Source organism: Oryctolagus cuniculus, chromosome 4, assembly GCF_964237555.1.
Source record: "Oryctolagus cuniculus chromosome 4, mOryCun1.1, whole genome shotgun sequence".
Taxonomy (NCBI): domain Eukaryota; kingdom Metazoa; phylum Chordata; class Mammalia; order Lagomorpha; family Leporidae; genus Oryctolagus; species Oryctolagus cuniculus.
In genome coordinates this window covers 85842738-85869489 of record NC_091435.1, presented here as the reverse complement: position 1 = coordinate 85869489, position 26752 = coordinate 85842738, and the positions used below count along the sequence as shown (strand labels likewise).

At 43.8% G+C, this 26752-nt stretch overlaps 1 protein-coding gene across 5 annotated transcripts in view; it reads right to left on the bottom strand.

Annotated features, from left to right (window-relative positions):
* The window catches only part of ATP13A4 (ATPase 13A4), a 182925-nt gene that overhangs the window by 138441 nt on the left and 17732 nt on the right, over window positions 1–26752 (bottom strand). For 2 of the 5 annotated variants that reach the window (XM_070072346.1, XM_070072348.1), the window contains exons 4-8: window positions 26296–26386; window positions 22375–22540; window positions 15910–16099; window positions 15617–15757; window positions 13614–13711 (exon numbers count right to left, since the gene is read on the bottom strand). In XM_070072346.1, the coding sequence (XP_069928447.1) occupies window positions 13614–13711; window positions 15617–15692 (174 nt within the window). In that variant the 5' untranslated portion in view covers window positions 15693–15757; window positions 15910–16099; window positions 22375–22540; window positions 26296–26386. Of the gene's footprint in view, window positions 1–12918; window positions 13395–13613; window positions 13712–15616; window positions 15758–15909; window positions 16100–22374; window positions 22541–26295; window positions 26387–26752 lie in introns of those variants that run through there. The other 3 variants (XM_070072347.1, XM_070072350.1, XM_070072349.1) reach the window with 3 other exon arrangements.

Sequence of the window (26752 nt, the reverse complement as noted above, 5' to 3'; positions counted from 1 at the left end):
ACCACTTCTGTGATGCAACCATGCACATATGGCTGAATATTGAAGGGGTATCCAGGTGAGCTGATTCGGCCCTGTGTTCCTATTCACTTCATTGCCTAAAAGATCAGGGACCTATGACTTCTATAAAGAGATTCCTGGGTGTTTAGCTTCTTACAAGCTTAAAGTGGGCCAAAAGTTTAAAATAGCTGCTAAACAAAGACCACTGTCTTGGGCATATGTAGTAGTATAGTAATAGGCTACAGGGAAAGCAGAACAATGGAAGACTTTGGAGACCTAAGAGAAGGGGCTTTAGGAGACCGGGGCTGTGGTGTAGCGGGTAAAGCCGCCGCCTGCAGTGCTGGCATCGCATATGGGTGCTGTTCAAGTCCCAGCTGCTCTGCTGTGGCCTGGGAAAGCAGTAGAAGATGGCCCAAGTCTGTGGGCCCCTGAACCTGCGTAGGAGACCCAGAAGAAGCTCCTGGCTCCTGGTTCCTGGCTTCAGATCGGCGCAGCTCCGGCCTTTGTGGCCATCTAGGAAGTGAACCAGCAGACGGAAGATCTCTGCCCCCCACCAGCCCCTGCCTCTCTGTAATTCTGTCTTTCAAATAAATAAATAAATCTTTTTTTTTTTTGACAGGCAGAGTGGACAGTGAGAGAGAGAGACAGACATCAAAGAAGGAGGTACCTTTCTCTGAAGGGAGGAGAGAACTTCCACTTTGACCATGGCCTTGTCTAAATATGATCAGAGTCAGTGAACTCAGGGGGCTTCCACAGCCTTGGCAGCTCATGACAAGAGCCTAGGGTGATTACTGAGGCCATAAACAAGAGTGTCAATTTGTTAAGTCAACAACACGAGTCACTGTGCACTTACTCCTCATGTAGGATCTTTGTCCTTAGTGTGCTGTACATTGAGATTTAATGCTATAACTAGTACTCAAACAGTATTTTTCACTTTATGTTTCTGTGTGGGAGCAAACTGTTGAAATCTTTACTTAATGTATGCTAAACTGATCTTCTGTATATAAAGAGAATCGAAAATGAATCTTGATGTGAATGGAAGGGGAGAGGGAGTGGGAAAGGGGAGGGTTGCGGGTGGGAGGGACGTTATGGGGGGGAAGCCATTGTAATCCCTCAGCTGTACTTTGAAAATTTATATTCATTAAATAAAAGTTTAAAAAAAAAACAAATAAATAATAATAAATAAATAAATCTTTTAAAAAGAAAAAAATCAAAAAAAAAAAAAAAAAAAAAGAGAGAGAGAGACAGAGAGAAAGGTCTTCCTTTGCTGTTGGTTCACCCTCCAATGGCCGCGGTGGCCGGCACGCTGCAGCCAGCGCACCACGCTGATCCGATGGCAGGAGCCAGGGGCTTCTCCTGGTCTCCCATGGGGTGCAGGGCCCAAGCACTTGGGCCATCCTCCACTACACTCCCTGGCCACAGCAGAGAGCTGGCCTGGAAGAGGGGCAACTGGGACAGAATCCGGCGCCCCGGCCGGGACTAGAACCCGGTGTGCCGGCGCTGCAAGGCGGAGGATTAGCCTAGTGAGCCGCGGCGCCGGCCTAATAAATAAATCTTAAAAAAAAAAAAAAAAAAAGAAGGAGCTTTGAGACCACATTGTGGTACAAAGGGTTAAGCTGCCGCCTACAACAATGGTATCCCATATGAACACCAGTTTGAGACCCAGGTGCTCCACTTCCAATCCGGCTCCCTGCTAATGTGCCTAGGAGAGCAGTGGAAGATGACCCAAGTTCTTGGGCCCCTGACACCTGAAGTTCCAAGCTGCTGACTCCTGCAGGGCCCAGCCATGGCCAATGTGACCATTTAGGAAGTGTATCAGAGAATGGAAGATTTCTGTGTGTGTGTGTGTGTTTCCCCTCCTCTCTGTCAAATAAATAAATAAATAAGCCTTTAAGGGGGGGAAAAAGAGTAGGAGCTTTGGCATCGACCAGGCTGGGCACAAGTTCAGTTTTGACTGTGTCTTAGATGCCCGATTTGAGAAGATGATGCAGTTTCTCAATGCCTTCCATAAAACTAGAATTAACAACCCACCTGAGTCAGAAAAGAAACTCTTGTAATACATGCACAAACATCTTCAATTCACCTTACCAAATATGTACCAAGTAAATTCAATGTGACAAGTAAGATACAGACGAGATAAAACACAGTTCTCATAAATCATAACTCACATTCTTTTGAGAGAGAATAAAAACAAAACTCTTATACAAAGCTTACTGAAAATCACAATCATTGAAATTCAAACCTATCTCAGATAAAAAAAAGTTAAAGTGTGATTAAAGTGTTCCCAGATGGCTTGATGAAGGGAACCAGATTTGAGATAGGTTCTAAAGGCAGAGGGGGATACTGATGGCCAGGTGCCAGGGTGAAGACACACTGCTGATTAAAAAAGTCTGCAAGAAGGGCCAGTGCTGTGGCATCATGGGTAAAGCTGCCACCTGCAAAGGCAGTATCCCATATGGGTATTGGTTAGAGTCTCAGCTGCACCATTTCTGATCCATCTCCCTGCTAATGCACCTGGGAAAGCAGCAGAGGATGCCCCAAAGCACGTGGGCCCCTGGAAGAAGTTCCTTGTTCCTGGCTTCAGCCTGGCCCCACCCCAACTGCTGCAGTGGTTTGAGAAGTAAACCAGAGGATGGAAGATCTCTCATCTATAACTCTGACTTCCAAATAAATAAATAAGTCTTTTTAAAAAAATGTACACAATAAACTCTGGAAAGAACAAGAGTACGACATTTGGGGATCAAACCTAATGAAAAGTGAGAAATTGTCCCCTGGAATCGGATGAAAAATACTTAATACACTTGTTTCCAAGCTAAAGGAGAACAAAGATTACAGTAAGTGGTGCCATGAAAATCCACCTTATTTGTCCATTAGAGAGCAGATAGAAGTTACCACTAATGTTTAAACTTCTGAACCTCTCTACCCAAACTGGATTCCAAATGGGCCCATTTGTTTTGGAACTGGCCTCACAATACCAATCATTCCTCAGAAAACCATCTTCTAGGTACTGACTCAGACTTGAGTACCAGACTTTTGAAATCCCCAAATAATAATAGATTCTTGACACTAAAGTGGTCACAGTCTCAAGGAGAGCCTCGAGTGAGCACCTACTGAAATCAGAGAGTGTCCTTGCCTGGGGTGCATAACATTTCTCTGCAAAGTTTGCAGGGCAGTTGGACTTCCTCCTTGTCCTTTTTCAGAGGAGTGTTGAGCACACAGCTGTGTTCCTTGTCCCTAAGAGTAGCCTTTGGCTGTGGGTGGAGTTGAGAAGGTCGTGTTCCCAGCTGTCCTTCAGTCCTAGCCAGGCTGTGGTTTCAAGCACCCACCAAGGGTTTTATGCCTGGCATTTGGAAATAGCGGTGGGTCATTTAGGTGGGTGGCACTGCTCTGGCTAGTCATCACAGAGCCTTGAAACTGGCACTTAGGAATGAGTCTGCTCTGAACAGGTCTCCAAAGCACCAATCACTATAAAGGACAAGTCCCTGGTCTCTGTCTTCTGTGAGTCTGAAGACCCTATGAGGTTCACCACCAGTAAATCTTCCACCAGGGAGTTACTCATTCCTTCTTTCATAAGTAATTCACACCGCAACTGTCAGAAATTTCTAGGTCCACTTCTTACCAGGTCTCCATATATCTTTTCTTTTCTTTTCTTTTTTTTTTTTTTTTTTTTTTTTTTTTGACAGGCAGAGTGGATAGAGAGAGAGAGAGAGAGAGAGAGAGAGAGAGAGAGAGAGAGAAAGGTCTTCCTTTTTGCCGTTGGTTCACCCTCCAATGGCCGACACAGCTGGCATGCTGTGGCTGGCGCACCACGCTGATCTGATGACAGGAGCCAGGTGCTTCTGGTCTCCCATGGGGTGCAGGGCCCAAGCACTTGGGCCATCCTCCACTGCACTCCCTGGCCACAGCAGAGAGCTGGCCTTGGAAGGGGGGCAACTAGGCCAGAATCCGGCGCCCCGACCGGGACTAGAAACCCGTGTGCCAGCGCCGCTAGGTGGAGGATTAGCCTATTGAGCCACTGCGCCGGCCCCATATATGTTTTCCTTTCCTTGACTAAAAAGAATCTCACAATGCTTCCATAAAAATCAAGAGTATCATTTAAATTTTTAAGGTATTACATGGGGATTTTATGAACCTGTTTTAAGTATTTAAAAATCCTCTGTGTGTGTGTGTGTGTGTATTGGAAAGGACCTAACGAAGTCAGAAATTGGCCGGCGCCACAGCTCACTAAGCTAATCCTCTGCCTGTGGCACCAGCACCCCGGGTTCTAGTCCCAGTTGGGGCGCCGGATTCTGTCCCAGTTGCTCCTCTTCCAGGCCAGCTCTCTGCTGTGGTCTGGGAAGGCAGTGGAGGATGGCCCAAGTACTTGGGCCCTGCACCTGCATGGGAAACCAGGAAGAAGCAGCTGGCTCCTGGCTTCGGATCAGTGCAGCGTGCCAGCTGCAGCGCACTGGCCGTGGCAGCCATTTGGGGGGGTGAACCAATGGAAAAAGGAAGACCTTTGTCTCTCTCGCTCTCACTGTCTAACTGCCTGTCAAAAAAAAAAGTCAGAGATGATCTCAAGGAGTGAAAAAGGACCTCAAGAAATCATCTACATTGAGATATGCCTCAAACCAGTAAGACAGTATTATTATCTCCATACATAGATAAGGAGAGGTGACCTTGGATTGAGGCAAGAATAAATACTGACAGAGCCAACACCACAATGCTTGTCTCCAGCCTCCTAATATTGTGTTTGTTTCAAGGATACCCTGCTGATTTTTCTGCCATTAACAAGTTAAATAGAACATTCAGAACTCAGCAAAACCAAGAGAAGGTAGACCACTGTTGAAGGCAAGGTTTTAACAAATAGTCTTCCATTTACTTAGCTGCTTTCCCAGGTGCATTAGTAAGAAGCTGGATCAGAAATGGAGCAGCCAGGACATGAACCAGTGTCCATATGGGATGCTGGTGCTACAGGTGGAGGCTTAACCTCCCACACCACAGCACCAGGCCTGGATTATGAAGACTTTTAAATTTTAACTTCTAAATATCTCTCCTATCCAAACTCTACTCATCTTCCTCTCTGACAGGGCTATAGTTTAGTCATTATCCTCTCACCTGGGCCCTTTCAAACACCTCCTCACTGGTCTCTCTTCCTCCAATCAACTTCCTCACTTGATGATGTAACACGGCGTGGCAAATCTTTCATTCTGTTCCAAATATTCTGGTGGCTTCCACATTGTGTCAGCAAGGCTTTCATCACAACTGCTTAAGTCTAACTTCACCATCAAAGATTCTAATTTGTGGGTCTGATACAAGTGTCTAAGAATCAATTCTTTATATGCCCTACTTGTTTCTAGTATCGGCATCTCATAGCCAATGTTTGGGGATCTCTGGGAAGGATGAAATGCATACTCATTTGCAGATCTCAAGAAGTGCTTCACAACCCTACATATTTCTCCAGATAAATTAAATGTCACCTTTTCCCTTGAAGTTTTCTTGGACTGAAGTGCTTGTACTGTCTACACAGCTCTGTACACACAACTCCCACAATGACATTTACTACATCTCGTTTTCATGTTTGCACCATGGGCTCCCTGACTTGTGTGGTCAGCTTCTTGACCACATAGCCTACACAGTCACACCAGGCCCTACTCCTGGAAGGGCTGACACTCAGTTTAATGCTCTGCTAATGTTATCCTGACATTCTTAATGATTGTTGAATAAGGGGCACCTCATTTTCATGTTGCACTAGGCCCCGCAAATTATGTACCCTATCTTGCCCACTCAACTGTGAGCTTCTTGAAAACAGAAGCTGTTTGTTATTCACTCAAAATCCTCCTGGATTAGCACAGAGGATACCTGGCACAGAGCAGAGAGGTTTCTTAAATATTGGTTGAGTTCATACATGGATGGATGAAAGGATAGAATGAAGTACCTAACAGAAAAATAGTGTAGTCTGGCTAATTAACTGCAGAATAAGCTTTGCTTATGTTTGGTAGAGACAAGAGCCAACTAACAAATTAATGAGATTATTGACCATTCCAAGTAAATAGCATAAAATTGTCTAGCTTTCTCTTTAAATTAGACTGTTCCTGTTTGAACCCTGTTTTCTCCTTATTCTTCTCAGAATGTCAAATTGCAGGTTAATGGGACTTGCAATTACACTATCATTTTCCTTGCTTGTTCCAGGTATTGTGCTAAGTAATAGAGGTAGAGGGAAAGGGAAAGGGAAAGGGGAGGCCTCGGAAAGGGGAATTGAGCAGGGTCCCTGTCATGTGGAACCAATTCAAACTCACTCCTCAAGAGTTTATATCAAAGATGAGCTGACTTCACGGGAGTTCTGCAGCAATGAATCGAGAATAAAGACATTGGATTTGGCCAGTGTCCCAGCTTCCTGAACACTCAACTGACAGAATGTCTCAGCCTGAACACAATCCCTCCACTATGAGGTCTGTGACTCACTAGTTCACATTGGCAACCAACTCAAAGGAGCTCAAGGAGCATACTAAGTGAGTGGCTACTGAGATGGGGGAGGTGCTTCTGCTCAGGGTGCTAGAGAAGAAAAGACCAGCATTAGCCATCAAAGTGGCCCAAAGTAATGGTGAAGACAAATGGCCCACACTCGTGCTGAGGGCGCAACAGGATTTCCAGTGTGACAAAGACCACACACCACTCTGCTGCCACATCACGTGGTTTTAGGGTGGCAGCACCGACTTCTTGCTAGTTTCTCAGAAATGACACAGAAGTTCAAAATGCATTTCTCTTTCTCTTTAACATTTACTAGGTTTCAGCAACCTTGTATTTAGCATAAATTAATATGTTAAATATTTATGCTCAACTGAAATAATATTATTTCCTCATGGTTCCCCCACTACCATCTTGTGAATACACACCCAAGTACAACAAGAATATTCTATTTAGATGTCATCTATATCTTTGCACCATGTATCATGCCAAAGCAGAGAGAAATGAGTCACAATCTACTCCTTAAAAGTGAGAGTTTAAATTTTTAACATAATACCGATTAGGATAGCATCTGTGATGAAACTGAGAGAGTCTAGTGGAAAAAAAAAAAAAAAAACCAATGCCAAATACACATATTAAATTGCATTCAACCTCAAATCAAGGAAACACAAAAATAGTATAATCATGAAATATCATTTTCACATACCAGATGAACTGAAGCTAAAAAGATTGAGAATGTTCAGTGTTGGCAAGTATAGAGAAAGAAAAACGTTCTCAGGAAGAATTTCTGCTCAGAGTATAAATTGTTAAAATCACAACCATTTAGAACACAATTGAGAAGTATGTATCAATCAAAAATTTTTTTTTTTAATTTTTGACAGGCAGAGTGGACAGTGAGAGAGAGAGTCAGAGAGAGAAAGGTCTTCCTTTGCCGTTGGTTCACCCTCCAATGGCCGCCGCTGCAGCCGGCGCACCGCGCTGATCCAATGGCAGGAGCCAGGATCCAGGTGCTTTTCCTGGTCTCCCATGGGGTGCAGGGCCCAAGCACCTGGGCCATCCTCCACTGCACTCCCTGGCCATAGCAGAGAGCTGGCCTGGAAGAGGGGCAACTGGGACAGAATCCGGCGCCCCAACCGGGACTAGAACCCGGTGTGCCGGCGCTGCAAGGTGGAGGATTAGCCTATTGAGCCACGGCGCCGGCCTATCAATCAAAATTTAAGGTGCACATCTCCTTTGATGCAGAATGCTTTCTCTAGGTCTTTATCCCAAGGAAATAATCTGATAAATTTGTGAAAATACATATACGAAGTTGTTTAACATAAAAATAATTAGAAATAACAGAAATGTACAATTTGGGAGATTTGCTTAAATTAGAAACAACATGAATGTGCAACCTGAGAGATTTACTTAACACAACACAATTCACCCAGCTACAAATTAAAACACTGAAACGCTTACACAGCACTGTAATTATCGAAAGGAAAATATATCCACAGTACAATTTCAGACGCAGTAAAAAGGGTAGCTTCAAAAAAGTACATATAGAATAACTCCATTTTTTGTTTAAAAAATACCTATTTGTATGTGTATGCATTTTTAAGATAATTTATGTTGTGGGGACAGGCACTGTGGTGTAGCCAGTGCAGGCATCCCATATGGGAGCTGATTCTAGTTCCAGCAGCTCCACTTCCTATCCAGCTCTCTGCTTCGGCCTGGGAAAACAGTGGAAGATGGCCCAAGTCCTTGGGCCCCTGCACCCACATGGGAGACCTGGAAGAAGTTCCTGGCTTCTGGCTTTGGACCGGCACAGCTCCAGCTGTTGCAGCCATTTGGGGAGTAAACCAACGGATGGAAGATCTCTCTCTCTCTCCACCTCTGCCTCCCTGTAACTCTACCTTTCAAATAAATAAATAAATCTAAAAAAAAAAGTATGCTGAGATGGTTTGATTATGTTTTGCAATGATGCCTGATGTGAAAAGATAGATGATGACCAAATTATATTTTGATATGTATGGGGGAAAAAGAAATGATGGGGAAATAGTATATTCAGTCATGTGCTGGTAAATATTTAGCAACTTGCCATCTGGTGATGAAGGATGGAAGTCCTGCTATAGTATTTACAGAATTCTGCAGGATAAATACTCCCAACATATTCATTTCAAGCTATTAATGTGATATCAATGAGTAATAATGGGAAGAGATGTATAGCTATGCTATTATATAGTATTTATATAATACAGATGCAATATATAACTCCATGTAGCAAAATAACTAGAAAGTGGTGAATTTAATTCACATATGTTTTATAAGTCTGGGAAAAAAAGTCACCAATATGAGCATATTGATCATATATATCCAAGTATATACTCATGTATCATATTTACTTCCTTCTTTAGTCTCTTTTTATCAATTCAATATTTTGACAATAAATAAGTGTTATATTTATAACCAGAAAAAAACTCAAGGTTTTTTATTTTTCTCTTATTTGCTAAAACCTAGGAAAGACAAACAAAAAATAAGGAAACATTATTTTCAAAAGAAGTCTCATGGGCCTGGTGTCATGGCATAGCAGTTTATGGATGTCAGTTCATGTCCTGGCTGCTCCACCTCCAAAGCAGCTCCCTGCTAATGTGCCTGAGAGAGCATCAGAAGATGTCCCTAGTGTTTAGGCTTCTGTATTCACCTAGGAGACCTAGAAGAAGTTCCTGGCTCCTGGCTTCAGCCTGGCCCAGATCTGGCCATTGCAGCTATTTGGGGAGTAAACCAGCAGATGGAAGATCTTTCTGTCTCTCTCTTTCTCTCTATAACTCTGCCTTTCAAATAAATTTAAAATTTCTTTTTTAAAAAAGTCTCACTTGCTACAAAATGCTTCCTCAGAAAGATTCTGGCTGGCTTGGCGGCTCACTAGGCTAATCCTCCACCTTGCAGCGCCGGCACACCGGGTTCTAGTCCCGGTCGGGGCGCCGGATTCTGTCCCAGTTGCCCCTCTTCCAGGCCAGCTCTCTGCTGTGGCCAGGGAGTGCGGTGGAGGATGGCCCAAGTCCTTGGGCCCTGCACCCGCATGGGAGACCAGGAGAAGTACCTGGCCCCTGCCATCGGATCAGCACGGTGTGCCGGCTGCAGCGCGCCGGCCACGGCGGCCATTGGAGGGTGAACCAACGGCAAAGGAAGACCTTTCTCTCTGTCTCTCTCTCTCACTGTCCACTCTGCCTGTCAAGAAAGAAAGAAAGAAAGAAAGAAAGAAAGAAAGAAAGAAAGAAAGAAAGAAAGAAAGAAAGATAGATAGATTCTGGTTTCTGTAGGGCATTGTTTGAACCAATGAATCCATGCTATCATAGCTCAGTCATGGTATAAGGAAATGAACACTCAATGTTCCCAAGATATTTCAAAGTAAAAATAGGTTATAGCAGAAGTCAAAGGGATTTGAGCTCCTAGAGATACTCTCACTTTACAAATAAAGAAACTTGAGTCCCTAGACAGGTGTTTTCCTAAAGTAAGCACTGCAAGGCAATAAGGTGACTCAGCTCCTTTCCACTTGTAAATAGTCTCTAGAGAGGATAAAAGTGTGTATTCCTCTTGCCATTATTGAATGAAAGGAGATGGCCTCATTTAAGTGGAGTAGTATTCATTTAGTTGGTTAATTGCGAAGGCCCCTAATACTCTTACCTGTGTTTACACAATAGCAGCTCACACATCTCCAGATTTTACGTTTCTCAAAACACTTGCACATAGATAGACTCAGTGGCTCCTCCTACAAGCCCCGTGAGCCAGGCAGGGTAGGAAGGACACTGTTCCACACTTTCACAGATTAGAAAACTGAGGCTGGCTTGGGTATGCGGCTGGCCCCAGACCAGTAAGAGCCAGGCCTCTGGTGCATCCTTGCAGTCTCTGGGAGTCTCTTCTTTGAGGTCTTTCCACGAACACCTTTTCTGAAGATAATTTCCAATAAATCCTTTCTTCCTGTGGCTCCTGTCTCATTTCACACTTAACTTTCAGTTCACCTAGAGTTACTACTTAATTGCTGTTTCTTTTATTCTAGAATGAAAGATAATCCCAGGCATCTTTTGGCCTGTGACTAACTAACTCCTGTTCTTTCCTTAACATGGGGGATAAACCCTAGAATGTTATCTCCTCTTAAAATTTGCAGTCATTTCTGTAATCAGAGGAATGAGTTTTGCAAAGTCACGAACTCAAGCTATAGTACAAAACAAGACATTGTAAACACTGGGGTGACACATTTCTAGACAATCTTGGCTTCTAAGGGGATTAATATAGAAGCCAAAGGGATTGATGCATTCAGGAAATACAACTCACGCATAACAGAACAGATGCTGGAGAATCTAAGGAGATCAGATGTTCTGCGTAGCTTTGTCTAATGAAGGGAGGAAGTATGTTCTCCTGTTAAAGAATATGCCCTTGGGAAGAACTGAAAAAGGTATCAATGGGCTATGTTCAAGTCCAGAGACCAAAGAGCTGCCAACTTAAATGAATCTATGTGGAGCCTCAGCTCCTGGATTTACCAGCTGATTTAATCTCCATAAATTCTCTGGGCATCAGTTTTTACATCTTCAAAATGGGGCTCATAACACCTCTCTTACAGATTTATGGCAAAAACTAAATTAACTAGTGGCTAAGCAAATAGTTTGCAAACTAAAAATCAGTATAAGAATGCCTAGGGTATGTTGAAGATATATTGATACTTATTTGAAGGGTGGTGCTCCGGGTGAGAGATGGAGGAGTGAGTGAAAGAGGGACATACTGTCAGACACAGCACCAGGCAGGTGGCCAGGTTTCCCCAAGTGGAACAGGCTGGGAAGCTCCAGAGTGCATACTAATGCTGCACCTCTGCTGAGAACGCTGGCCCAGTGACTCCTCACCAGAAAACACAGTGTCCCTGGCCAGAGCAAAGGCCCTCACAGAGCAAAGCCTACCAGGGCTTTGACTGCATACAAAGCGAGGCTGACATCCTCTCGCCTCTGGTGGTGCTGCTGCAAAGTTCAGCCATAACAAAATCGCCATGTTGGAACGTGGAGGCTGGGGAAGGCGCAGTAGTGCCTCTAGAAGCACGAATGTCTGCGAGAAAGTAGATGCTTCTTAGTAATGTTTGAATGATGCATTGTTGAAGAGCAGAATGACTATTTAGGAGAAAAGTGATGTGTTTCTAGATAAGGGGGGGGCAAAACACATCACAGGAAGAAGGAGCAGCTGCCTTCTGGTGAAAGGTATTCAAGACGAGTGTAAAATGTCCAGCTTCATATCAAGAGTAAGGAAAGTACTTCTATGAAGAAATAAGGGAAATTTCTAACGCAGAACCAGAAAGTAATTTCTGGAGAAGTTTGTGTAGGACCTAATGGCAATTGTTGGCAGTCAAATCTGAAAGAAATAAGGACGTGGCTAAGAAAGTCACCTGAATGAAGATGCCTTTCATTTCTTTCTGATTTTTTCATCTTTGATAGAGGAAGGGATCTACTCTTGAAGGTGCAAAAAAAATGCTGTTGCTATAGGAACAGGTAAGTAGATTAGACTTGAAAGACCAGTTTTAGAACAAAGAATGTAATAGTCAGGGCTAAAGCAATTAACCAAGAAAAAAAAAACATTTTAAGAAATATCTTTCAGGTTTGTTATTTATATATTAATTCCAGACAGATAAAATGCTATTATAGAATGAGAGCATCCCATTTTAACATTTTAATTACATCATTACTGGCATAAAAGACTATGCTTACACAATTAGCAGAAAGACCTTATTAAGCACAAGCGTACACTTCTCTCTCTTGATTACATTGTGATTGAGAAATATAGCTTGAAATTCAGCAAGAGCGTTAAGAGTTATCTTTCATTGTCCCGCAGCTCCCAAGAGGGGAACATATCCAAAATAAGGGAGCCAGTCAACAAGAGAAAGTTTTCTGTGGCACATCTTTGTAGCTCAGGAACTACGGATAAAAACTCCAGAATTAAACAGACAAGTGTATAGGTAGTTGTTGGTATTTTCTTCCTTGTCCAACAGACTCGGTGAACAAGACGTGCGAGAGGAGAAGGTCAAAGACCGGGTGCGCTGCAGCTTCCCTGCTGATGTTCTGTTCCTTGCTATCAGAGAACACCCTGCTCCTCACTCCCCTCGTCAGGGATGGCTGACAGGACTCGAGGTTTCAAACAGAACTTGCTATACCTAAGAGGCCCAAGAGGCAACCAGCAGGGCGTACTGAGCTTCGTGCCCCTTCTGTTTGATTTTCAAAGGAAGCATTCTTGATAAAAAATGAACACAGTAAGTTCATTCTAGCAAACGTCTGCCGTCAGAGGTAACATTTCTGAGACAGGGAGATGTCTTGGACACTACTTTTTCCCATGTACCAGCAGAGCCAAGTCACAGAGGAGTGCGTAAGAGCGTGTGTGAGTGTGCATGTGAGTGTGCGTGCGTGTGTGTGCTGTCAGAGGCCCGGGGAATGAGAAGAGGGGAGTGTGCTAGGGTCTTACCATCTCATTCTCTTCTCCTTCATTGAGCAAAGCATGCTGGCCCTTCTCAAACTGCTCCCCCATGAAAAAGTTCCTGCTCGGCTGCTGCCTGGCCTCGCTGAGCACACACCGCCAGGACGAGCGCGCCCAGCCACCGCCGCTCCCCAGCTGACGGAAAGAGTTAATGATCCTTCAGGTTGACACTCCTGGAGCACACACCTCCTCTCAGCAAATGACAGCACTTGGCACACGGAACTCCTCCCACTAGTCATCCCCAGCTCACAGGAATTTCTGGTTGCTCCTTGACAAACGCAGCTGTCTCAAAGGAGGCTGCTCCCATGCCGGTCCTTTTGTGCCCAGCTTGCAGGCAAAGAACTCATTGCCCGCCCGGTGCCTGCCAGCATCGGACATCTGACTGCAAAGCCAGCAGGACAATCCCGAGTGGGCAGGACCCTTCCAGGGAGGAGCCCGTGCAGGAACTCCCAGGTCTGCCTTCCCCACAGGAAGGAATTGGGGTGGGGGAGGCTGGCTGAGCTGCAGATTTTATTTGATTAACGAAAGTCCCAATCCCTCTCGGGTTTTTAATAGTACCTCCATTCATTTTGCTTCCAAAAGGTACAAAGGATCTCTAATCCCCTTCAAAAGATTTTTGCAATCACATTTTCTTGTACATACAAAGAACATTCCACTTAATATCTGTGTGGAATTAAGTTTACCTTTTGGAAAAACACACAGGAAAAGACAAAGGTATAACCAAGCTGTTCCAGGAAGTCTCCCTTTCTTGAAATGTGGGTAACTAAACTCTTAGGGAGATCTAGAAATAAAACATTCAAGGGACTGTAAGGCAAGATTCCTTTTTTGTTCATTCATACATTTACCCAATAAGCGTTGTTTGAGCACAGGGACTACATGAATAAATCAAGTCGTGTTTGCTTCCCTCGGGCTGCCGTAGAGACTTGAAGCCTGACAGAAGGTGGGGTGTTATTAGGAGAGCTGGGTCAGAAGAGAAAAAAGGCTATTAGCGGTCGCGATGTAATGCAGAGGCACACACACTTGGAAGGACACCTGGCTTCCAGCTGCTTGTCTGCACTGGCCTTGCTCAGTGACTGTCCACCCTGTAGGAGCTGGCCCTTTGCATCTGGCAACATCTGGCAGGACTGCCGAGGCAGCAGAACAAGAGATTCGCACAAGCAGATGGCACGGTGCTGTTGGTAACATCAGACTAAACACCCGACTGGACAGCTGGTGGCCATGTGTGGTGATTAAGGGCATGGGCTCTGAATCTGGGGTCCCAGGTTCAAATGCAGGCTCTATGAGGTGTTAGTTCAGCTTCCTGGGGACATGGAAAGTTACATAAACTCCCTAAACCTCTACCTACTCACATGTAATATATATATAATAATAGACTCTACTGCCCCAGTTTTCTGAGGAATACTGCCCAGCAAACAGGAGGCTTTCAGTTAGGAATAGTTATTTTCACCCTCACAGTGTCTAGTCTCCTTCAAGCTAAGGATAACTACTGGCTCAGATGCCCCCGGCCTCACTTGAGTAACCCTAATAAACCAAGACTAAGTGGGGGGGGGGGGGGTTGTGGATGGTGTGTAGAAAACCTTGAGCAGAGCCTGGCACGAGGGCACAGCAGGTTAAGCAGCAGCTTGTGCTACCAGCATCCCATATTGGAAAACCAGTTTGGTTCGCATCCTGGCTGCTCTGCTTCTGATCCAATGTCCTGCTAATTAGCCTGGGAAGGCAGTAGATGATAGCCCAAATACTTGGACCCCTGTCACCCACATGGGAGACCAGGATGGAGCTCCAGCTCCCGACTTCGGCATAGCACATACTTGACTGTTACAGTCATTTGGGGAGTGAACTGTGGACCAAAAATCTGCCCCTGTCTGTTTCTCTTCCTCCTCCTGTCACTCTGCCTTTCAAGTAAATAAATAAATAAATATCTTTAAAAACCCTTGAGCAAATGGTAAAATATAACTAAAAATATGTAAGCAAAGCAAACTCATTATATTGATTACAAAAATGTAGCTCTGCGAGTTGACAAAAATTACTAGAGCAATCTGACCAAATAAATAAAAATAAAATTAACATTTTACCCCAAAGTCAAAATACAAGGAGTATGGAGCTTTTAGGGAAGATAATGAAAATGATCTGGAATCAGTGATGGCTTCACAATTTTGTGAAATACTAAAATTCACTGACTTGCCCACCTTCAAAGGGTGAACTATATGGAAATAAAAGTTTATATTTTTATAAAAAAGTATACCTCAAAAAGATAAGTGAACATTTCATAACCCTAGCCAGCAGGGCTACTCAAATATTTATTTAACAGAGGGAGGAAAAATAAGATTCCAAATTGCATCTTAAGAGCTGGGGTTGGAGGGTATAACTATGTGAAGTGGGCAGATAAGGGTAGATAGCTTCATTTTACCAGCTGTACCTGGCAATACCTGCCCTCTTTCCTGCCAGCCTGGCTCCCAAATGCAGTTGGCAACTCCTGACCCATTGTGGGATTCAGACGAGTGTGCAGTTAGAGGAGAAACTGCACACAAACTTATCCCAGCAAATGAATGCAATTATGCTGTTAACAACATTTAGGCACCTTGAACAGGAGCTAAGTCCCCAATGTCATTAAAACATCTTAAAAGAAGGGCCAAGCGTCCATGGAAACTCATCAGCCGCAAGGTAGCCCCGCAGATCTGAGACTCACTCTGCAATAAGGACGATTTCCTCACTTTTCCCAGGAGTTCTCCTGGGAAACATCCAAGTCTGACCTCTGACAGCATGACTCACGAGCAGGGCTCACCCTCAGTGCTGCTGGTCTACGCATATCTAGAAACAGGGTGAGATTCTGTGGGAAAGCAGAGAGAACATCACCATGGGTTTTCACACAAGAGGCGGGAATCTAAACAGTTTGCACACAGCATTGCATACAGTCGATACTGTCATGGCCACCCCCATTCAGTAGCAAAGGCAACACAGGTGCAGGAAAAACTAACTCACCCACATTAAAGCAGCAAGTGACTGAGTGACTATATGGGCTTAGCGATGCAACTCTCCCAATCCGTGATCCTGGTTACTAAAACACCATAGCTTCCGCAGGTTTATTTGACACATCCAATGTGCCCTGTGTGGAATACAGCACTCACATGATCAGGAAAGCCTCTTTGTGAAGGAAGCATTTGAGAAAAATCTAGAAAGTAAACAGAAAGAAATTCAATGGTGCTGACTCTGGTGCCCAAAGAGGGAGTGCGGCCAAAAGAAAGAACATTTGGACTGAACAAACCATTGGAAGGGGAAACACAGGATCTTGCTTAAAGCCCATCACCCCCACTGCCGGCAAGAGCCATGTTCAAGATGATAAGGGAAATGAGATATGTCAGGAAACAGAGATCATGGTCATTCCATGCAAGCCTTGAATGCCCACCTGGGTCTGGGCTTAATGCAACAAGTACTGATAATATAAATATGTGTTTTTCCTGATCAGCCTGTACTCTTGTGAAAGCATCGCATGCATAAAGTGCTAACATGACTCTATCCTTCTACAGAATATTGTATGCGTAAAGAGTTTCCTGGAACCCTCTAAGATAAATCTTCCATTTCCCTTGGGACCCTGTTGGAAAATTTGTTCTTTTTTAAAAAAATATTTATTTTATTTATTTGAAAGGCAGAGTTGTGGAATGTCCTTCTTCTGTTGGTTCATTCCCCAAATGCCAGCAATGACCAGGGCAGGGTCAGGTTGAAGCCAGGAGCTTCATCTGGGTCTCCCATGGGAGTGCAGGGACCTTAGCACTTGGGCCATCTTCTGCAGCTTTCCCAGGTGCATTAACAGAGAGCTATATTAGAAGTAGAGCAGCCAGGACTCAAATTAGCACCCATATGGGATTCTGGCACTGCAGGTGGCTTAACCTGCTATGCCACAGTGCCAGCCCCGAAAATTTATTCTTTAAATCAGTCTCTCTTCCTGTAATTTTGCCTGTTCAATATCTCCATTCTGTACTACATGTGCCTCACAGGTTGTGTATGGTGCATTGAGAATAGCAGATGTAGATTTTGTGTGGTCTGGATTCTATTTTTTTTTTTCATGATTTATTTATTTTAAAGGCAGAGTTACAGAGAGAGAGAGGGAGAGACATTGACAGAGAGATCTTCAATCCACTAGTTCACTCCTCAAATGGCCTCAGCAGCCGAAGCTGGCCTGATCCGAAGCCAGGGGCCAGGTGCTTCTCTTGGGTTTCGCACACAGCTGCAGAGGCACAGGCACTTGGGCCATCTTCTGCTGCTTACCCAGGCACAATAGCAGGGAGCAGGATCAGAAGTGGAGCAGCTGGGACTCAAACCAGTGCCCATATGGGTGCTGGCACCACAGGTGGTGGCTTTACCCACTAGGATACAGTGTCAGCCCCATGGTCTGGATTCTAATCTCAACATTTTGCTGACAGATTCCATTCATTCATCCATTTAACATTTATTCTATTAACTTCAATATGCTAAAACTTGAGATAGATGAAGAACAGAGAATAATAAAGTATAGCTTGGGAAAATTAAATGTATTGGGAATCAAGACCCATACTAAAATATATTTTCTAAAACACATGTTAATTACACTGGAGTGAGAGATGAAGTTGAAGTAGGGGATTAGGCCAGGGAAGCTACCTGAAGGCAGAAGCTGCTGACCTAGATAAAAGGACATGGTTAGGGCAAGCACTGTTGACAAGGAACACTGACCGTGCAGCTCTCCAATCCATGAGTCTAGTTCTAAGGCCCAGGGGGTTTGCACACATTATGGTCCAAGAGGAAAAGTTATTTCAACCAATCTCTAATTCTGTCTCTCATTTCTCCTCAAATACTCTACCTCAAATCAGATGAGAAAGGAAAGTGAGAGGGAGAATAATTAGCTACCTCTTTGCTGATCCAGTATCTCAGCTTGCTTTTGCTTATCCCAGGAGCAGGTCTGCGGCTCTGAGCCGTTCTCACCCCCTGGGTGTCAAATAGAAATGATGGCAGTAGCAGTTCCTCTGCCAGGACAGTAGAGCTGCTGCGATCGCACTGGCGTAGCCCATTCAGATGGTGTGAAGATACGTGGTGGTAATGTTTCATCATGCATTAATTTCCATCTTTCATCTGAGAACTGTACAGCACATTACAAACATTACTCCTTGCAACATCTCTGTGATGCGGGCAGGTGAGTCATATTATTACCCCCACTGGGAAGCAGTAGGAACTGAGTCATAAAGGGTCACAAGGAAGCGTTCAAGGTCATGTGTCCTCAGCATGGAGTGGAACCTGCACAAAGGCAACGTTTCTGCCTCGTCATCACAGCCCTTCAGTGCTCATTACACATATCTGACATTCGTAAAGTACTTGAGGTCTTATTTACAGAGCTTCACCTAAACTCCAGGTTTTACTGTTATTACTAATTATCCTAATCCTTACTAATACCTAATCTGTGGACCACACTGTGGCCAGCAAAGATCTGATGTCCCGAAGGGGAATTACTTGCCTCAAGGTGGTGGTATGAAGTTTAATTGAATTAATTAGCATTTGTAAAACATTTAGCAGCCTTTGGATTAAAGAGTCTAATATAAAGATACAAGGCCTCCCCATTAATTACAGGAGAAAAGAGCAGGCAAACAGCTGTCTTTGTTTCTCAAAGGGTTTGCTCTTAACCATCCCCACTCTGCAGTGGATTCTGACCCTCTGCAGGGTGGCTCACCGTGGTTTATTTTCCCATGTGCCGACGAGCCCACCGCCCCCCTGCTTTCTGTTATTTCCAAAAATAAATAAAAAGCCTCTCTCTGGAGGGAAAACAGCACCCCTTCTGGGATGCTTTCCTTAGCTGGCAACTGGTGCGACAATTGCAGGTCATTAAGGACAGTCTATAAAAACAAAAGCCGAAAGAATCCCCGTGCAGAAACAGCAGGCCAGTCCACTTCATTCTCAAAATGTGTAATCTGAACATTTGAATACACAAAACAAAACATGTTAGGGAGTGATGATTAAGAATCAAGGACTGTTACAACTAGACTGGGCCTTAGGTCTTGCTGTGGAATCTTCATCATGTCTCAGGGTAAAGAAAAAATAATCCAGGAAGACGGTGTGACAGTTTGTCCCCAGCCATAACCTGTGAGAGCTGAGACTCAAGTCCTGTATATAATGTACTTCATTTAGCACCATCTTGCTACTCACACTTTTTTTAAAGGAATCAGAATAAGATTCTTTAAAATTATCTCCTGAGAGTGATATTGTGGCACAGCAGGTTAAACTGCCACTTACAACGCTGGCATCCCATGTAGGAGTGCTTTGTTTGAATCCTAGCTGCTCTGCTTCCAATCTGTCTCCCAACTTACACTCTTGGAAAGGCAGTGGAAATGACCCAAGTGCTTTAGGCCCCTGCTACCCATGTGGGAGACCAAGAAGGAGTTCCAGGGTCATTGACTTTGGTCTGGCCCAGGCATGGCCATTGTGGCTATTTGGGGAATGAACCAATGGATGGAAGATCAATCTCTCTATGTCTATCTCTATCTCTCTATCTCACTCTTTCTTTCTCTCTTCACTTTCCTTTTCGTATGAATAAATAAATCTTTAGTAAAAAAAAAAAACTCCCTAGAATATTTAAAACTAGATTTCATTTATAAAGTATTGTTTTAAATTGAAGTTTTCCAGAACTCACCAGTTGTATAAAGCTATGATCATGGACGTGTTAGGGCATACCCAATTTCTTAGACAACATTGAGAGGACTTGGAACATAGCACTGGCCCTACCCAACCAAGTAAAAAAAAAAAATCTGTGCTTGGGAAACTGGAGAAATTTCAGGTGCTAATGAAGACGTTCAATCATCCAGGCAATGGAAGCTGATAGCAATCTTTGCTTACTGCTCAGAAGAGCAGTAATCCAAGGTGGAAGAAGAAAGAAACCACGAGACAAAGTGGAAACTTCCCCAACACACAGCTAAGTCCAGCAGTGGGGCAAGTGATACTTGGAAATCCAGACAGGAAGTTGGATCCAAGGGGCCTGACCTCTAGTGACTAAGCTGCAACCAGAAACCTGGAGCCTGGGCAGTGTTCCAATTCCAGATGGGAGTCAAGCAAGAGAAAGGTTAACCTTTACTCCTAGGAAGAATCTAGGGCTCCAGACAGGAACCTGGGAATGGCAGCACCCACAGCGGACCTTAGGTTTGGGAATGAAGTAGGAGCCCAATTAGCAGGAGCCTCAGGGTAGACTCGTGGGCACTGTGACTTGGTGCTGAACAGTGGAGAACAAGTCCAGGCTGGATTCAGTGCCCTTGTGTGGGTCTGGAATGATGGGGAACTTGGCTGAGCCCCCAGTGGGGAATCAAGAGCAGGTACCTGATGGGAATGGAGAAAGGTGCAAGGCTAGAACTCCACCTGACTCCTGGGCCCTCTTGTTTAATATCCTTCCAAAAGTCCAGCTTGTACTGACTGATGCTGGTTACCTCTTTCATCTGTAAGTGAGGTGCTACATGGAGGGAGGAGCATCAAGAGGATACATCAGTGATGCCTTGGGAGGGAAAAAGAATTGAAATGAATGACTAATGACAGTCAGAGCTTTCATTTGTGTATTCCATATGTCTTCCAAAGCCCTAAGCAAATTGGTAATGGGGAAGATTACCTCCTGAGCAAAAAAAAATAAAATAAAATCCAGTATTCAAACTCTCTCCCAGCTAGCATGGCACCTCAAATAAACAACCTAAATAAAAACTGTGCTTGCCATATAGATCCAATTTTAAAATTAGTCCCCCAACTTACAACCCGATCTCTGTCACTGTCCTGGCGCCTCCCTCCTTTGCACACCCCTATGAAACACCATGTGCGTCTGCCATGTGACTGTAACTGTACTTCTCCCTCTGCTGGGAATGGAGCCCAGTCTTCTCCCCCTTCTGTTCAGTCTTTCTCTGGTTGCTGGCTGGTTTCATGCTTTCTTGGTTGCTCTGTTTATATCTCATTCATCCCACAGGAGACAGCATAGACTAGAAGTGGTTACTCATCCTTGGAGTACGTCAGTCATTTCAGGAGCTTTTCTATACCCCACACACCCTGGTCCCAGCCCAGATCTACCAAATCTGAATCCCGGGGGATGGAAGCACAGAATCTACATTTTGCTGCGTATGGCTATGTTGTGCTTGTACTATTTAACAAATGCTAGAAGGTCAGAGGGCAGGCATTTGGCACAGTGGTTGGGCTGCACATGGGATGCCTGCATCCCATATCAGATAACCGAGTTCTCAGTCCCAGCTCCTCTGCTTCCGATCCAGCTTCCTGCTAATTCAGATCCAGGGAGGCAGCAGGTGATGGCTCAAGTACTTGGATCCTTGCCACCCAACTGCTTGGGTTGAGTTTCGAGCTCCTGGATTCAGCCTGGCCCAGCTCTATTTGTTGTGGACATTTGGGGAGGGAACCAGTGAACCAATGGAGAGGGGATATCTGTATGTGTGTCTATCTCACAAATTAAATAGATGCTGGAGAGGATGTGAGGAAAAAGGGACACTAACCCACTGTTGGTGGGAATGCAAATTGGTTAAGCCACTATGGAAGTCAGTTTGGAGATTCCTCAGAAACCTGAATATAACCTACCATTCAACCCAGTCATCCCACTACTTGGAATTTACCCAAAGGAAATTAAATTGGCAAGCAAACAAGCTGTCTGCACATTAATGTTTATTGCAGCTCAATTCACAATAGCTAAGACCTGGAACCAACCCAAATGCCCATCAACAGTAGACTGGATAAAGAAACTATGGGACATGTACTCTATAGAATACTATACAGCAGTCAAAAACAATGAAATCCGGTCATTTGCAACAAGATGGAGGAATTTGGAAAACATCATGCTGAGTGAATAAAAACAAGTAGCTTCTTAAAATATAGAGATAAAAGAATAAGGCAAATCTGTTGTCCAGACAGGATATCCATGAAATGTTAACTACAAAGTACAAAACTACAGAATACTATGTATTATATGATTCCATTTTAGTAAATGCAGAACTGCATGTGTGTGCATTGGGCTGCATAAGAGGATATTTAAACAAACGAGTCCTTGGACTTGGGATTCTAGCCTCTTGTGACAGTCTTGTCCTCTGGTCCCCTCTGCCACTCATCTCCCAAACCCTTGCTGCACTGAAACCAATTCCAGTCCAACAATCACAAGTTTAAATTATGACTCCACCATTTCACAGCTATGAAACGCTTGGCAAGTTATTTAATTGCCCTAAGCTTCAGCTTTTCATTTATGAAATGGGATACTGTTCTACTGTTCTACTCTCTGGGAGTTTTGCAAGGATGAGTAAGATAACATAAACATCCCCAGCCCACTGTCTGTCAAATAAGGGTTTCTAAAGAAAAAAATAATAGGAAAAGTCAAAAATAACTATACTGGAGAACATTTTTCTTTACAAATATAAAAAATAAAAACAAAGAGAAGTGTGTCATCTTTCTAAAGCAGCTTACTGACGGGTGCTTGGAGAGTGCCAGGTGATCAGGACGGAGCATTCAGAGTGACCCGCTCAGCACAGGGGTAGGGACCCCATGGACAGCAGTCACAAGACTGTCACGAGCATCAGGGAAGACAGTGTAGAATCCAGTGCCCTGGTCCTCAGCACCGCTGGCACAGCAGCTGAAAGGAGGAAGTCAGTGTCAGTGGGCTGTCTCGTTCCCTGGGAAATGCAGGTGCGTTTTGTATGGTGGTTCTCTGGGGGTCATATACCTGCCCTTGCTCTCTTAAGCCACTCTTTCTGCTGCTGCCCCAAATTCCAGGTTCACTTAGTGGAACCTAACACCTCCATGATTCTCTTTAAATTTGGCTCTCCCGGCTTGCCTTTGCTATGATACTTTAAGTCCGTATGATAGAACAGATGGTCTCCAGCTTGTACCCTCCCCAGATCTGAGTATTCCATGCATCTGGGCAGCAGCTGGCCTCCCTCCTTACTCAGCACACCTGCGGCCCTGCTCGGCCTGCGTTCTGCCCTCAATAGTCTATGAATGCTCCTGCACGTGCAGCCCAGGCTGCCGGTGCCTTTGTGCCCTTAGAAGATGTGAAGCATCGTAAGAGCCTACCACACTTTCCTTCTATTACCCGAGCTTCACACACACACACACACACACACACACACACACACACACACTGCTGCCTTTTCCCTTAGGCCTAACGTCAGTAGTTGCCTCATCACTCCTTTCCAGCATCGTTCGCACTTTTGCCCCCACCCCTTACAAGGTCTCCTGCTCATTTTTTCAATCCTTTCGGTCAAGGCCCATCTCTTGTCCCAGAGCTCACTAACAAAACCAAGTATTATGATTCATAGTCTTTTCAATTAGTATTAAAATAATTAATGACATACTCATGATCAGAGTGAAAAGATCTCTTCTGGAAGACTGTTAATGTTTATCAAATAGATTGATTTTTTATCAAAAAATGTTAATGTTTATCAAATAGATTGTTTATCAAAAAGATTGATTTATTTATTCAAAAGGTAGCGTTACGGAGAGCCAGAGAGCCAGAGGCAGCAGCAGAGAGAAAGAGAGGCTCACTCCCCAATTGGTCGCAATGACCAGAGCTGCGCCAGTCTGAAGCCAGGAGCCAGGAGCTTCTTCTGGGTCTCCCAGGTGGGTGCAGGGTCCAAGGACTTGGGCTATCTTCTACTGCTTTCCCAGGCCATAGCAGGATCAGAAGTGGAGCAGCCGAAATTCGAACCAGCATCCATATGGGATGCTGGCACTGCAGGCGGTGGCTTTACCAGCTAAGCCATAGCTCCGGCCCCTCAAGCAGGATATATTTATAATAATCATACAGAACACGAATGTTTGCCTTGTGGCAAACATTGTTAAAACTTAACCCATTTCATTTTCCTGTTAAAAACCCTATGATACAGGTACAATGATTATCACCACTTTATTGCATTTTTAGAAATTGCTCCTAAGAGAATTATCTTGGATATATTCAAACTGTGTGAGCACAAAAACTTATCATAGCATTATTCAAACTGAATATTTCTGTTTCATAGAATATAATGCAACCATTAATACAAAAAAATTCAGGAATACTTAATAATGTGAAAATTATAATCAAATGCTAAATGAAAAACAAGGTAAGCAAATTTTTAAATTTTTAGATTTATGCACTTATTTTATTTGAAAGGCAGAATGACAGAGATGGGGAAACAAAGAGAAAAAGAAACAGACAAGACAGAGAGTAAGAGAAATTTTTCATCTGCTGTTTCACTCCCCAAATGGCTGCAATGGCTAGGTGTGGGGCCAGATCAAAACCAGGAACCTAGAACTCCATCCAGGTCTCTCAGGCACATTAGCAGGAAGCTGGACTGGAAGCAGAGCAGCAGTGACTTGAACTGGCACTCACCCATTGTGCCACAATGCTGGTCTCAGGGTACAAAAATTTGTACATGAAACAGGAGTCCAATATTTTCACTGGGTGTGAACAGTGAGGGAAAGAGAGAGCAAACAGAGCAAAATCCTTCCAGTGAATATCTCTATGTAGGAGACTACTTCGCACTATTCATTTATCTGTGTCATCTAATTTCCCACAGTAAATATGCTTTTTGTGTTATGATCAAAGTAAATGTATTAAAAATATATTTCGCTATAGCACAATTTCTCCTAGAGCCCAAAGCTTTGGCTTCCCCATTAGGAGTTTCACAACCACTTTGACAGAGTCCATGAACTCCAAATTCACAGTATTCCCAAAGAGGAGTAGTCAGAAATGCAATGGAGTTTAATTACACAGAAAATATCCAGATAGAAAACCTGTGGGCCTCACTTGGTAGCAGGAAATGAATCCTCATTAAGGACCCACAGAACTGCCTGGCTGCCCTAGGAAATGGAAAAGTAGCTGTAGCCTTGGACCTTCTCTTTGCTGTCAGGATACTTTCTTCTTCAGCAATTTTTGTGTCTCAATGTTGTTCTTGCTTTCTTTCTTCTACCCAGCCCCTGGTTCTCCCATATCGTATTGACCCTGGTTCTGTCTGAAGCCAGCCTGGCATTTCCTCTAAAAGGACTCCCCTTCCTCTTGACTTGTGAGCCCAGGCAAAGCAATCCCTTCCAAGATCCAGGGGATGCACCCTCTGTTGAACGGGGCTACCTGATGCAGCACCACCTTCCTTTGCCAACGGGCTCCAGGAGAAAAGTGGATTCTTTCTCTGGAGAGACAAATGACAGTACAAAATCTTTCACGCAATGGCAGGCCATAATGGACACTCCTTTTGTACTGTAACCATTATTCCCCCCTACACACACACAGAAAGGAGCGTGAATGTGTAGCGACCCTCAATCCAAACTGGAGGCTAGGTCCTATGTTTAATTAGCTGGGAGAATGTGTACATGGCTGTGAAGGTTGCTCCTATACAAAACAGGTCTAGTAACCTCATAGGATTGTTGAAAGAATAAGAAGTATACACAGTGGTGTACAAAAGTTTACATAAAAACAGCATCCAGACCTTTGCTTCTATCACCACCCTCCAATAAAAGAAATCAAAGCTCTTAGGGAAAGGGCTGACAATAGAAAAGGGGAAGCAAATATAAGACGAGCCTGCAGCTTGTTGTAATTCCATTAAATTAAAAAAGAACTTAAAAATAAATAGCAGAGGCAGATCAACTGGATACAGGAGTAACTGAAAGAGCTTCCAGTAGCCAAAGTTCGAACACTTTGAGCAAGAAAATTTTAAAAAGCACTATTGGGTTACAATCCAAAGAACAAAATACTCCTAAAATTTCATAGATATGGATAAATTGTAGAATGAGTAAACAAATGGGGAAGAAGAAACAAATCTTCCATGAGGAAAAATACAAAGAGTTGATGGAGCAATGCTCCCACCAGGACAGTTTTATGGCTCCCTACTCCCTAAGTGTGGGCTCTCCCAGTGACTTCCTTCCAAAGACCGCATCACGGACAGGGTGAGATGGGAGGGAGAAGAAAAGTTTCACAGTGGGGAAACTTGACGGACCCTCTCCAGCCAGGGTCAAGGCCAACAGGGACAAGTCTTGTTGAGAGTATGCATCTTTAACAGAGGAGGTGAGAATGGCATTCCAGCTCTGTGCTCTTCCTCCCCAAACCCAGAATTCCTGCCCAATCACAAGACAAACTTTAGACAAACTGCAATAGGAGGACATGCTACAAGCCACCCTTTTAGTACTCTTCAAAACTGCCAAAGTCATCAAAAACAGGAAGAGTTTAAAAAATTGTTATGGACAAGAAGAGCCTGAGACTTGAAAACTAACGGTAATGTGGTACTCTGTAGGAGGGCTGGGGAACTTTTTTTCTGCTAAGGGGCATTTGGATATTTATGACATCATTCCCAGGCCAAACAAAGTTATCAACTTAAACATTAGCCTGCTATAGATGTATTGAATTTCTAGACCTACCTATGGTTGCCTTGGCAGGGCCAGACCAATGATTTCACGGGCCTTATGTACCCCACAGACCAGATATTTCCCACCCCTGCTGTATGAGAATCTGAAACAGACAGAAAATGGTAGATTGAACAAACAAAATATGAAATCCTTATGGAGTTTATTAATAGCAATATGAAAGTACTGATTGATTAATTATGGTAAATATACCATACTAATGTAAGATGTCAGCAAGGGGGGAGCTGGGGTGCAGGGCATTTGGGAGCTCCGTGTACTGTCTTCATGAGTTTTCTATAGCTCTAAAACCTAAAATTAAAAGCTTATTGTAAAAATTGAACATGGAAATATGCTTTGTGAACCATGAAACAGAATATAAATAATTGTTTCCTCATTCTCTGTCTTTTGAGAGGTGACTATTTATAGACTCCATTGTTAGGAAAAATGCATTTCTTGATTATTTATCACATGA